The sequence below is a fragment of the Gouania willdenowi genome, chromosome 5 (assembly GCF_900634775.1).
Source record: "Gouania willdenowi chromosome 5, fGouWil2.1, whole genome shotgun sequence".
NCBI lineage: Eukaryota > Metazoa > Chordata > Actinopteri > Blenniiformes > Gobiesocidae > Gouania > Gouania willdenowi.
The window spans coordinates 37,884,344-37,899,653 of NC_041048.1; the positions used below are offsets into that span (position 1 = coordinate 37,884,344).

At 36.1% G+C, this 15,310-nt stretch overlaps 1 protein-coding gene and 1 pseudogene across 3 annotated transcripts in view; both read right to left on the reverse strand.

The window, feature by feature from the left end:
- Positions 1–15,310, reverse strand: part of cdh4 (cadherin 4, type 1, R-cadherin (retinal)) — a 383,532-nt gene that overhangs the window by 51,026 nt on the left and 317,196 nt on the right. For all 3 annotated transcript variants that reach the window (XM_028447500.1, XM_028447499.1, XM_028447501.1), the window contains one exon: positions 12,867–13,011. In XM_028447500.1, the coding sequence (XP_028303301.1) occupies positions 12,867–13,011 (145 nt within the window). The remainder of the gene's footprint in view (positions 1–12,866; positions 13,012–15,310) is intronic.
- On the reverse strand, positions 8,843–8,959 carry LOC114464156 (uncharacterized; annotated as a pseudogene).

Here is a 15,310-nt window from a genome sequence, read left to right on the forward strand (position 1 = left end):
TGTACTACAATCAGCAGTTGGTCGTTGATGCCATAATGCTTTGGAATCAGCCTGTATCTTAAAATGAATAGCAATCAAAGTGTTTCCCTCACCGTTAAAAATGATTCATTCCCAACAACAAGGCTTTACAGTTACCATTAATTCTAGTGAGACAAATGCATTTGTATTGAATTATATTTGCATTCATGAAAGAATGTAATAGTGAGTTGATGATGTCATGGTTAATCCAACTGGAGATGCAGGAGAACACAAACCTCTGCCAGGTGCCCAAACATGGTCTTTTACAGATATTGGCAGTTATCTGTATCAGTGATCCTGATCATGGTACCATGATATTAACACTTTAAAGGCTTGTAAACCCTCGGAGCATCTTTGTGACCAAAAATGACATTTTGGATGTTTTTATCTGTATCATTTTTACAGCTAGTTGTATGAAAGTTGTATTTTTTTTTTTATTTCCTTGATTCTAAAGTCCTGCGTATTAGAAGTGTATAGAAAAGAAGACATGCATCATCCTGACAGTTACCTTGTGCCCAAATTTGCCCCATTGTCTCCCATTGTAACCACATACTTTTCATATAGTGTAATCATGACTTATGATAATGTTTTTTCAAAATAAAGGGAAAATATGTTTTAGGTGTAATGACTATCAACGAGAGACATTTGCATTAGGTATTATTAGGTTAATTATATACAAGGTGTACACGTGTAATGTTTTTCTTTAAAAATGTCCTGGTGCCACAAATAATGCAATAAATTAAATTTCGCTCAATTAATGACACGGTCAAGGCTGTAACATCCATTCATTTTTAGACCCGCTTTGTCCCTATTTCAGGGTTGCGGGGGTCTGCCGGGGTCAATCTCAGGCACTTTTAACAAAAATATTTCACTTTGGCCGTCATTTCTTAAAATACTGCATATTTTGTGTTTTTCCTGCTGAAAAAAAAATTGAGGTTCTCATGGTAAAGAGTCCATACAAACTTGAAAATTAGAATACATTTAATATCTATGGATAGGTCTGAAGTAGTTGAAAATATCTAAGTAAAATATATATGCGACAAATCATTTGTGTACAATTCCTCTTTTTTGCCCTAGAGTAACAATTTATTACATCATAGAGTGAGTTAGATATGTATATAAATATAAAGAGAAAAATAGTTATATATATATATACACAAAAAAAAAGGCAAAATGTTTTTACATTTTGGGCTCAGCACCTTTGTTACATTATTGGCCAGTTATATTATTATATTTCGCCTTTTATTACTGTTTTTCTTCACAACATTTCTGGTCTTGTTAAATATCGGGCTCTAACAAAGCTTTTAGGATATTTCTCTTTCCATTAATAAAATCAGAATCAGAAAAACACTTTACTTATCCCTGAGGAGTAATTAGAAAGGCAAAGAGCGGCATATAATGAATAAATAAAAACAGCTCTAATAATAATAATTATACACACATGCAGAAAATAAGGAGGTTGTAAGGTAAACTGAATAACAAGGTGAAAGTGGGAGTAAATGTGTGTGTGTGTTGCCCTGTGATGGACTGGTGCTATGTTCAGGGTGTACCCCCACCGAGCGCCCACTAAAAGCTGGATAGAGGAACCAGCAGACCCCCGCGATCCTGAAAACAGAGCAAGCTGGTCAGAAAATGGATGATGGATACTTTATCTTTGACGCAAGAGCAAGTTACACTATATTTCTGCAATTTACGCAGTTGTGCAAAATGTGTTTTTTACCAGAAGCTAATGATAAATATGAACTCTGAACACATTTAGTTAACAACAGGACAAATACATAAATAAAACACACCACTGGGACTGATTATCACCAACACATTGCACATTTAAGGAGCAGATTTTGTTTTTGTAATTCTTTACCATCAATGCCTTCTTCTTTAAGCCAATTTCTTTTGGCAAGATGCTCTCAACGCTTCATGCAGCAGCATTTATTTTGCCTTGGCTCTTATATTGTCATTATAAAGAGACATTGTCACATTAGACTCAGGAGAAAAGAGCAGAGGACAACATGCATTGGTTTAAATTGAACAAATAACCGTGTGTGTGTGTGTGTGTGTGTGTGTGTGTGTGTGTGTGTGCTGAAAAGTGACAGCAGAGCCTCAGAGAATTTTTAAAAAGCACTGAAAACAAAGATGAGCCACATGAAAGATAAATACATGAAAAGGGCAACACAAACTCACAAAATTACTCCAAAAACACAGATGACAAAAAATAATTTTAAAATACAAAATGACAGCAGGAAAATATACAAAAATAGGAAAATATATAAATGACAACAAATACACAAAAAATTACAATACTAAAGATAAATACATGAAAAGGCCAACACAAATTCACAAAATGATTCTAAAAATGCACAAGATGGCGACAAAAAAAGTTGAAAAAAATAGTAATAAAACGACAGTAAAGATAGACAAATTACAGGAAAATTAATAGAACAACAACAAATACACACAAAATTACAAAAATAAAGATACATACACAAAAGGGCAACAAAAATTCACAAAATTACTCCAAAAACAGACAAGATGACTACAAAAACAATTGAAAACATAAAACCACAACCAAAATACACAAAAATAACAGGAAAATTTACAAATGACAACAAATACACAAAACAAGAACAAACATCCAATGTTTTTTCCTGTATCAATGCATAGATCGGTCATTTTTCTAAATGCTTATATTATTATCGCTAATGTGTAATGTGGCCTATGGTTTAGATAATCATTATTTTTGTGGCCCAAGCTGTGATAAAAGTTGCAGATCTCTGATTTACAATAAATCAGGGAAGATTGTAAACAAAAGTGCACAGTAATCAAAAATATCTTATGTCATTCCAACGAAAAAACAGCCAAAAGCTCAAAATCTTTACTCACTTACTGATTAATGTGCAGTGCTGATAGTGACCCCCCCCATTCTGACAGTGTTATGACCATGATGTGTTTGCATATTGATTACCAATCCAAGCCACTACACTGAAATGGATCCCTTTGCATTCACCTCTTCTTCTAACACCTTCATCCATCTATCTGCCGATGTTAGAAAAAGGGAGAGAAGTGTAGTGCAGTCACCCCACCACCCCCACCCCACCCCGTCGCCCCATGGGAGAGTAAATCGACTGTGAGACGAGGTACTCAGCTGCTGGTTTTGATCCTGCACTGTCATTTCAGAAGGTCTTTTTGAGAAAGACGGAGCGTAAAAGGCAACAACTTGCTGTCAGAGTGAGAAAGAAGAAAGGGGGGGTGTGTGGGGGGGTGGAAGTCAAAGCGTCATAGGGCAGATGTGAGTCCACTCAGAACTCACAAGCTTCTCTAAAGGAGTCACGCTATCCTGACAAATCTTAATCTGAGGCCTTTTAAAGCCGTGATGGAACCGTTTCATGTCAAAGTCTGGAGGATTTTTTAAAAAACTGTCAGATCATCCGTTACGTGACATGAAACTGGTGTGTGTATATTTTTAGTTTGTGAGTCTTTGAGCGTCCGAGTACCTTTACCCAGAAGTGAAAGTAACAGATTACAAGTACTCCCGTTACTGTAATTGAGTTGCTTTTATGGATACTTGTACTTTTTAAAGCATATTTGAAAATCAGTAATTTTATTTGTAGTTCAGTATGTTTTTTTTTAAAAAAAAGTAAAGTAATTTGTTACTTTTCTACAACCAACCATTACTGACAACGTTATTTTTTTTGGTTTTAAAATGATCAACGAACATTATGAGTTTTTGACCAATCAGATAATGTACGGCACCAAAACAGCATTAAATACTGATTATTTTCTCAGTTTTAAAGTTCATAAATGTAGCTATACTTGGACTGAAAATCAATAAAAAATTTGATTAATTAAATTAATTAAAATTATTTGAATTAATTGGTGTAATTTATTTTATATTATTTATTTATTTATTGTATCGCAAGACAAAAATTACAAATAGAAAACACAGAACCATAGAAAAAAACAAAACAACAAAAAACAGTGAATTGAATTAATTGGCGTTATTAGTCGTGCTATTTCCAATCAAAACTAAGCCACTTTCTTTGGTTCAGGTTGTGGTTTAACATATGGCCTGGAACTGTTTTAGAGTTCATAAATGTTACTGTAATTAGAGCATGATCATTTATTTTATTAAAAAATAAATAAACAAAATAAATTGTACATTTTGACAAACATTTTACATTATACAGATGCCTTTGTGGAAAATAAAATAAGTTCCAATTGGGAAATATTTCATCTTTTTTCTTTTTAAGTTCATACATGAGATGTTTACTGTATGCAAGGGAACTATGGCAAGATTTATGACCAAAAATAAATGTGGGGGGTGAAAATAACTAGTACTATTTCATTGAGCTACTTTTTACTTGTACTTGAGTACACTTTCAATCAATTACCAGTACTTCTACTTAAGTAGAATATATCAGTACTCTTTACACCTTTGATTATTGTTAACTGAATATTTCAAAAATGCATAAACTAATGATTTATATTTTAGTTGAGTATCTGTAACATATTTAGTCGACATAAACTAAACTATAACTGATATAGTTCTGATGACTAAATGTTGACATTTTAGTCAAAACTCAATGACTAAAAGTAAATCAAAGTTTGCTGCCAAAATAACTGCTAAGACAAAAGTGAACAGAGGGAGTGAGTGTGTGTTTACAAGTGTCACAGAGCTGATTGTTGGAATCACAATGACAGATTTATATTTTTTCCGTCACACATTACAAACATGCATAGATTGGGCTCTTGTTCTACATCTGAGTACTATTCAATTGAGCTACTTTTTACTTGTACATTAGTATTTATTGTATGACTTACTTGTACTTGAGTACAATTTCAATCAAGTAAAAGTACTTTTACTTGAGTAGAATATATCAGTGCTCTTTACACACCTCTGCCTTTACACAGACAATCTTCTTTAACACCAATTAAAATAAAGGTTGATGAGTTTTATTCAAATACTCCTAATCTTCCTCACTGAATCCAACTCTGTGATGAATAGCTTTGGATTTTCAGCATAAATTGGTTTGTATTAGTGGCAGTTTTCTTTGTCACTGAGCGGGGACCCGGTAGCAGAAAGCAGACAAATGTAGCAAGTTCAATCTGGTCCTTGTCTGACAGCTTGATCGAATCTCTCTCCGCACGGCATCTGCTGATGGTGATAAGAGTTGTTCCCTGTAGGTGCTCCTCTTTGATGGCTTTCACACAGTACTAGATGTGAAGATGTTGTAATGCCTCAGAGAACCTTTGATACCAAGGTGCAAAGACGCTCACAGTCTTGCCAAAAGTTTGTGGCAAGACAAACACCAGTTTATGGCATTTAGTGGCAGGATTATATTTAACCATAGATACAGTGGAAATGACTTAATAACACAAGTTCTAACCATAATGTAGTTTCTTCACATTCAGGGGTCGAAAGTAACTAATTACATTTACTCTCGTTACTGTAATCGAGTAGCTTTTTTTTGTGTACTTCTACTTTTGAGTACTTTTTAAAATCTGTAATTTTACTTTTACAGAATCTATTTCAAATGTAACTGTAACAGAATCTATTTCAAATGTAACAAAGTACTGAGTAAAATAAATCCCGCACGGACGGGAGTCTGCGCCATAGATATAATATACTGTGGTGTCATTGTTTACCATTTGTGCTCGTGAACGTACCCTAGAGCTGTTGTTAGGATCAGCCAATAGAATGTGTATATGTCTATGACCTGCTCTGTTGATTCACATGACGTCACTCACATTGCTGCATCGCGACAAAGCTAGAGCGTTGGATTCAGATGGAGAGCAGGAAGCCTGAGAATCTGCCGTCTGAAATCATCAAACTGCTCATGTTTTGTGTAGTTTTCGGCTGCTCCAGTCATTCTAACCGAGAAAAGGAAAAGATATTTTCTAGAGTACTGAAGGTTGTCGTTCACAAAGGTGAGAAATGTAAAAAGCTCACAGAAAACGCCATAAGAAGTGGATTTTAAACCTACGTCTGTGGTCGGGAGGAGCAGAGTCTGCTGATGCCCGTGTCTGTAACGACCACTTGGTCAGAGGTATGTTAGCGAGCTAACTTTGATTTTATGGTTGTGTTTATATAGCGCACATAAAGCTGAACACCCTAATGCTATTTCACTACATGTCATAAAGTACTAGTCAGTTGTAGTAAATATGTATGTATGTGACAAACAAACCTCATGTATCCTTGGCTGTGAGCCTAACGTCGTCGTTAAGATATGCACATTATTGGTGGGTGGGGGGTGGGGGGGTTGTGTGCGACTCAGAACGGAGTGTTTATAGTTTTTCAGAGATTCTTAGATAGGAAGTGTTCTCTCACTGGAAATTTTTTTAATGGATGCTCTGACACACGGGATGTATTGACACAAGCACTTACCTCATACATTTTTATACACGTCTGTTTTATTGCATGGGAGAGATGCCCCACCCCCCACCCAAAAAAAAAAAAAAAGAAACTAACTTTTTACTCAGAGTACATTTTAGGTGATCTACTTTTTACTTTTACTTTAGTAGATTTTTACACCAGTAAATTTACTTCTTCTTTAAGTAAAATTAAATCATAGTAACATAACTTTTACTCAAGTAGATTTTTTTCTGTACTCTTTCCACCCCTGCCCACATTGTATTGTTAATCAAGGGGTAACTAGCGTTAAGCTAATGATTTAAGAAACGTAGGGCTGGGCAACATATTGATATTCAAAAGAGTTTTCTATCTTGGCAATATAGAAAATTACAATATCGCCTATATTGATATATTTTTATTTTATAGCTAATTTTGTATAAAAATACTCGTTCTAGAAGTCGCTGCTTTTGCTACTTCTCAGAACAGCATGAAAAACACAGCTAGATAGATTACTGAGTGCGTATTAACTAGGGTTGGGCATCGTTTGGATTTTAACGATTCTGATTCCGATTCACAATTTTGATTCTTGTTCAAAACAATTCTCGATTCTGAGTTTTTGAGTTGTGCAGGTAAACATATCACAGATTTCAAAGGATATTTTTTTCATTTGAAAAAGCCTTTACACAGGCTATTTTTTATAAATTCACTGAGTTGATACACTTTAATTTGGTTGCTGTACTATAACTAGGATATTTAATTACAAAAGTAACTGTAAAACTGAAACTTGCTAAAATAACACTACAAACATAGTTGGCAGCAGTCTAAAAAACAAAGAGCTACAGCCCAGGAAGATGTGAAACTAAATAAAACAAACTCAAAACCTGGAGCAGTCATGACAAATAATCAACAGTTCTTGTTGGTGAAGATTATTATTATTCTGGCAACTAAGTCCTACGCGACCTAATCGCTCAAAGTTGAAAAGTGTGAACTTCTCAAAGCGACTTCAAGCAACAACTCCCTCGGCCATCACTGTCTGTAAAGCCGAGGCTGCAGCCCCTCCCTCCCACTAAGACGGCAGCAGCAGAGGACTGTCCTACACTTCTGTAATTTACTGGGGCAACATTTCAAGCTGTTAACTTCTTGAATACGCCTACATTCTGGGTGAACTCATCCTTTAGTAACTCCTTAAGTTGATAAGTTAAACCGTAGAAGCGGTGCTGTCTATGATATGGCCAAAAAAGTGCTACTATATTGAAGTGACTGCAGTCGAGTTCGGTGTGAACGTTCCCACGTAAACAAACAGAGAAAGCAGGGCGGAGTAATACAAGCCACGGAAACAAACTAGTGCAGAAATTTAGGAACCGAAAAAACTCATGGACATTCAAACATCTTTGTAACAGTTCCGGACCGGCTCTCGGTGCCCAACTCTAGTCCTAACCCAGACCTTCCCCTAAAAGAGCCACACTATAGAACTCACTCATACATGCTGTCCCTTAAAGGAAAAAAGAAAAAAGTGGCACATATTGTGCTTGTTAATAAATGGGCCTGTGTGGCAAATTTAACCCTAAATTTTCTTTCTAGTCAGACTTAATTTGAATCAAAAATACCAATTTATATCACATATCGCCATTTTGAGAAAAAATATCGAGATATGAGTTTTGGTCCATATTGCATGTGACACGTCGTTTGAAAAAATAACAAAAAACAAAAACAAGTCGGCCAGGGGGGCATTTTGAGTGTGTGGATTCAAAGCTTTCCAATGATATCACACACACACAAAAAAAAGAATATTTGAAGACGTTAAAGCATTTGAATGTTGGCAATCATCAAACTCCAGCTCCGTTTACACAACAAGAATTTCAAATGAAAATTTCAAAAGTTTTGTTGCATTTTGACTGTCTGGCTGTTCCACAATACTTCTTTGCAGGAAGAAGGACACTCCTAACCTCCTTATAACACTCTAAGATAGCTTTGTTGTTTGCTGTCTTATGTGGCAGTAATAGTTTTTAAGTACGATGCTAAGAAATGTCTGGGTCTCCTCTTTTGTTCACACGTACAGTACAAGCTTTTCTCTGAGAAAAGTGTAGAAGTGAAAATAACGGATTCCAAGTACTTATGTTACTGTAATTTAGTTGCTTTTATGGATAATAAATCAATCCTTTTACCTAATTTGTTACATTTAATAATAATAATAATAATAATGCATCAGTTTTATATAGCGCTTTATCATAGACACTCAAAGTCGCTTTACAGAATTAAGGCATTATTCTTTCACTCCACAATTAGTGGTGGTAAACTACTATTGTAGCCACAGCTGCCCTGGGGCAGACTGACAGAAGCGAGGCTGCCATAGTGCGCCATCGGCCCCTCCAACCACCACCAATACTCACTCACACACTACATTCATACTAGGCAATGTAGGTGAAGTGCCTTGCCCAAGGGCACAATGACAGATACCACTGGGTGACTGCCACCCCACTGTGGCACCTGGAATTCTCAGTGGTCTCCATCCAAATACTAACCAGGCCCAGACGTGCTTAGCTTCCGAGATCTAACGGGATCGGGCAATGACAGGCTGGTATGGCCAGACCGTTGCTGAATAAATTATTATTTTTTGTTTTAAAATGATCAACGGACATTGTGAAAGTAGAAAAAATGAAATGACCAGAAAACAATCAAATGTATCACATCATAGCCGACCAATCAGATTAAACGTAATGCACGGCTCAAAAACAGCATTAAATGGAGGTTATTTTCTCAGTTTCATAAATGTAGCCTGGGAATTTTTTTTTTTTTTTTTAATTTAAACTGAATTATTTGATGTTATTTTATTTGAAAAATATTTTTTCATTTTGACCAACCTTTTATTTTATACAGACGCATTTGTGGAAAACAAATGAAGTTTCAACTGTGCAAGATTGTGTCTCTTCCTTTTTAGATTTACATATGAGATGTTTACTGTATGTAAGGGAACCGTGGCAAGATTTATTACCAAAAATAAACGTTGTGGGTGAAAGTAACTAGTAACTTTTACTTTGAGAACTATTCAATTGAGCTACTTTTTACTTTGTATTTTATGTACGACTTACATGTACTTGTCCTTGTTACTTTGAATCAAGTAGCAGTATTTCTACTTGAGTAGAATATGTCAGTACTCTTTACACCTCTGGAGAAGTGGTGATGTGACCAGTAATGTCACGTCATGTGACGTGTAATTGCAGAAAAACTGTTTCCATTAAACTTTTGTGATACATTTCATTATCAAAACATCTGAAAAACTTCTCCATGAAAGTGTAAAAACATTTTAGCGATACATGAGTTTTTTTGTTTTTTTTTTTAAATCCAGGTGTTTCCATTGCCAGTTTTTATTGCGCTATTTAGATTTTGCGCATTTCCAACGGTAATGGAAACACAGCTTGAGCTACTTTTTCAGTGAGGTAACAACACTCAGTAATTGCTATTTATTAGCACTAACTAGCACAAAACTGGTTAGAAGAGTCAAAATCCGGAGCAGAAATTAATGATCCGCCACTAGTTTATTTGACATTTCTAACTACAGCATCAAACAACTTCAAAAAAAATAATTGTGCACCACTTGCCACAACATCTAAAAACAAGATTTAACTCATGAAAGATATTTTAAACCCTAAACAGATCGAAGCATTTATGAAAGTTTTTCCCCTTTGCTCTCCAACTAAACCAAACTCAAATGCTTCCTTTTCTTCCGACTATGGAGACGATAAGACAAGCATGCGCTCTATTTCCGTAGTTAAAATGCAGTGAACGATGACAGAGTACAGGAAGACACAAATTGCAGCACTCAACATATTCTGCATTGTTTTGTCACCTCACTCTGAGACCTGACGTGTTTACCACAAACAAACGGCACCGGCACTGAGTGCTTAATGAAGGGCAGAGCAACAATTAAATTGCACATAGCGTAATGTGTTCCTTATTAATTAGCATCAATTGGCTTCTTTTCAGTGCAATACATAATTAAACTCCAACACTTCCGACATTGCGAACTCTCATTTTAAACAACGCACAGAGAGGAAAACAAAGGATGTCTGCTTGCCCTTCATAATTAGGAGCTCTGTATATACCGACACGCAGCAGTGATGGGCAACTGGAGTACGCACGCGCACGCACGCACGCACGCACGCACGCACGCACACACGCAAATGATACTATATTTTTAAAGAAGTCTCTTAAGATTAAAATTTGTAGCAAAAGAAGATCTGATCGCTGTGAAGGCAAACACAAGCCCTCTGGGTCTGATTATTACAACAAGAGTTTTTCCAATCCAGACATGACGACTACTTGCACATTCTGATCTGATGTCGGCCTTCGTGCTGACCACAACTTTCCTAATTCAGATGGAACGTCTACATCTTTCCACGCTCCAGCGAATCTGATAATGATGCACTGGGTTGTGATGCAAACACAAATTAGTCAGAAATTGAAAAAAAAAAAACTTTAGGAAACTCAGAAAGCTCACATCCTAAAGTACAGATGTCTGAAATAATTCAAAGTGAGTTAAACTGTAGAAGCCCAGGCCTGTGGTCAGAATTTAGATTGTTGATTCCTTTATGTACTCACAATTTCTCGTACTGCTAGCAGGCATTCTCATAGACAGTAAAAAGAATGGACGTGACGTCAACCATTGTTCCCACTCAGTTTTTTTTAAGCCAAAATACTGCACATCTTGCGCAATCTCCAACTTGATCACAGCTGTAAATGTTGAGTTAAAATCAATTTAGGTTCTAATGTGTGGTGTTTACTGTTTATCAAACACTGTTTAACACTTTTAGTCCATGTTCAGAAATACACATTCTTTAATTTATTTTAATTCTTACTTACTTTGTCTCAAATGAAAAAAAAGAACAAAAACAATAAATTAATTATTATATATGCTCCATGAACGCTCATTAATCACGTTAAACATATCTGAATAGAAAAACACTCAGAGTGCAAACCTCCGCCAAGTTCAGAGGGGCAAAGTCACCAAAACATGTTGTACTGTATCTACAGTAACATATGGACCATCTCCAAAATCAAACTTCTTCTTCCTCTTGTCATTGTTTATCAGATCGCCCAATTTCATTTTTGGAGATATCTTGCTAACAAACATTCACATTAACAGACGGACAGACAGATGGACAGACAAACATTATTGAAAACATTACCTCGTTGGCTGAGGTAAAAATTTAGCATTTAACATAACTGCGTATCACTCATAAAGTTGGAGAAAGCACAGAAATCTGGTCTTTCACCTTACCTGCTTTAAAGAGTAAGACACGCCCAGTCAAAACTATAAAAGAACAATCTATACTATACTAATAAACTACTCATTACTTAATATAGCTCTGTATTCACAATTATCTCAATCAAACTTACTCGTCACAGATTGCAGAGTCAACAGGTGCTAGTTCTTATAGGAGGTTGTCACAGAATCACGTTCTCAGCCAATAGCAAAATTCAATATTAATAACCGGGTTTTAACCCATAGAGGGCAGTCACTCTTACATTTTACACCAAACTGAAATACTTAGACTAAAATGTTGAGAGTTGGACTAAGATCAATCAACAACATAACTTATTAACTTAATACATTTGTTTTCAACAGAATAAAAAAATAGTTTTGGTGTTTAATATTCAGCTAAATAAACTACCTTCACTGGCTATCTCATTAAAATAAATAACATTCAAAACAATGCAATTTAACTAAAAATAAATCTTGAATGAAATAAATAAAGGAATAATGCAAATGAAGAAGAAGTCTATTAATTTAAATTCTGGTTCTACAGTAAACAATGCAAAACTGCATAATAGTTATTTTTCTTTCTAAAAGTGCAACTGAAAATGTATTTTGTGCCTTAACAATTGGACTTAAAAAAAACCCAGTCATTTCACTGTATTTACATCAGATATTTGTTTGGACCAGCAGAGGGCGCTGGTAACCCAGTGGTCGGTTAGCATGCAGATATTATTGCAGTGAATAAGAGATGCTATGCTAGCGGACAGAGTTAATAGAAAAACATGACCTTTACAGATATTCACGTAATATTACAGATTCTTTCGGTGCTAAAGGGGTAAGGAATCATTTATGAACATGTTTAAGAGTAGAAGGCGGCCAGAAAGAGAGTAGTAGCAGATTCCGCCCACCACCTCCGCTTCTGGACAAGAGAAGGATAAATAGATAGTGCCCTCTGCTGTTTAAAAAAAGTACTGCGACTCAATTTTCAGAGTATCGATATGAACCGTGATACCTATGAATCGATTTTTAACTGCCTTATGATTAATAATTACATCCCTAATAACCATTGTGTACACATTTTACCAACAAACAAAGAGCAGTCAAATAAAGAACCAAACATGAAAGATAGAATACACAAACTCCAAACTTCATATGAATATGGATAGATGGATGGATGGATGGATGGATAGATGGATGGATGGATAGATGGATAGATGGATGGATGGACGGACAGTCCTTCACCTGGTTTGGACCCTTCAGCCACAGATCCATTGTAGACCTGGTTGTGAAACTCTGGTCTGTTGTCGTTCATGTCGATCACGTAGATGTACAGGTCGATGGGATTCTCCACCTGGTTTCCATTCATGTCCACAGCGTGGGCACGAAGCTGTGACAGAAACAGTACCGTTAATAACGCCTCACACATGCTTGAATAAACAGTCTAATGCAGCTCAAGTGTCTTTGACGACCGCTGCTCCGTGGGAGGATGGATATGATCCAGAGCTCAGTGTGTGTGTGTGACTGTTGTCAGCTACAAAACAAACAGCCTCAACCTATGAAATGTACTGGACACAAAAACAACAACAACATTACATTACACAAACATTGCAAGTAGCTTTTTGTTCCTTAGGAAGAACGTTGTCCAGGATTGGTATGACAAAGCCGGACATTTTAAATGGACATCTCCAGAGCTAAATTTGGGCCGGATCCTGTCGGAGCAAGATCTTGATTAAAACCAGCACCTCATTTATTTGTATTATTATTTTCCAGCACCTCATTTGCTTTTAGGTGTTTTGATTACATTTTTAGGTTTTATATTTGGACAGCTGTGTCTTTTATTGAGTTGAAATCACCGGAAATTTCATTGTACACACAAAAATGAAAGTGAAAACTGAGCGCGAGTGAGGAAGAATGGGGAAAAAAAATTTAAAAAATCAGGCCACGCCCACGCCACGTCTAAAGAGTGATTTGTCAGATTGAAAGACAGAATAAAATGGCTTAAATAAAAGGCAGTTGGATTTAAAGAGCTTTTTAAGCCAATAAGTGAAGCTGAGCCTGAGGTAAAGAAGTCTAAGGGTGTTTCTGTGGAAATTGAGGAGAAAAGCAGCAGTAGTTAGCATAGCGACTAGCAGCACCTGTAGTGAAGATGCTAAAGCAGGAGAAGCTGTCTCCAACAGACAGGACACAGGAGGACTCAGGGACAGAGAGAAGAGAAGGAAAGTGTTGATATGGATGTTGAGAAAGAGGCTCAGCTCAAAGCTAAGATGATCTGCTACTCTAGGTTTATGAAAGACAAGTCAGGCCTCGGCTGTGAAATATGTAAAAAAGTTCCATGGCTGTTTTTGGGTTTTTTTCGGCTGTTTTGACAAATAAAAGGTAAGCACATTTTATTTTCATTTTCTGCTGTGCTGCTGATTCATTAGAAGAGTTATGGCCTTGTGGGTGTACTTTTGTGTGGTTAAATTAGCAGTGATTTTACGCTGTCCATGGTGCTGAAACATGACGATTGTCCGTGCTTATTTAAGGCTGGATCATCATTATTTTATTAAACATTTGGGTTAAGCGGTTGTTTGTGTTCAGGTGATATTGGCCCATTTAGTTAGCAAAAGGCACTTTAAAAAATATAAGAAAGAAAGAAAGGAAGGGAAAATGGGGTGTTTGAAATGTGAGTGAGGCACTAAGGAGATGCAGAGTGTCAGTGAGTCTTGTCAAAGTATATGAGAGCAGGAAATACAAAGAGGCTGTTTGAGGGTGGTGGTGGGGGGGGGAGGGGTCTTTAGGAAAGATGACTGACAAAAGGAATCATTATCAATGGGATGATTTCATTTGTTACAACAATCCCCACTAATGACATCTAACAACGCAAAGACTTTTAGCAGCTCTGAAACCAAGCCGACCACTGTTCACTATCACTTACATTACATTATTCTCATTAAATTGGACAAAAAAAAATCATATTTTCTACAGTAGCGCTTCTCATACTTTCCTGGCTCAAGTACCCCTTAGTCCAACAACAACATTTTGCTCAGAATTGGGGTGAATGAAAGAATGAAACAGTATTTAGAACGAGACTAACCCTTGTATTTTCACTTCATGTACTAATCAAGATCATTTCTATCATCATTGTGTGTGTTTTTTGTGTAGTTTTGTTGTTTGTCTGTTCTTTTTATTATTCAATATATTTGTCCTTTTATTTTGTGTGTTTTTGTTGTTGGTTTTGTGTGTTGTTGGTATTATTTAAATTTGTCTCCCTCAGTGCGTGCGATTTTGGTGTCGTTTGGTTGTTTCTTATGTCATTTTGTATGTTTTGTGTATATTGTAGTACATGTTTCTCTCATTTAGTGGTTCTTTGTTGTCGTTTGTGAGTTGATAATATTTATTTATTTTTAACTAACAAAGAACATTATAAAATATCGTTTATTTTCCTCTCTCTCTCTCTCTCTCTCTCTCTAAGTACTCCCAGTAGTACCATTGCGTACTCCCATTTGAGAAACACTGCGCTACAGAAATGTATTTCAGTCCCAGTTCGGCTCGTGAAGGAAAAAAAGCTCTAGTTTTGGCCTTAACTGTCACATTGTCTGCCAAATATAATGGCTCCGTCTGTCAGCGTGATTAGAGCAGGTGAGGACAGGTGTATAAACGACAGAACCTGAACAAAAACACATAGATTAACCCAAGAACCCAAA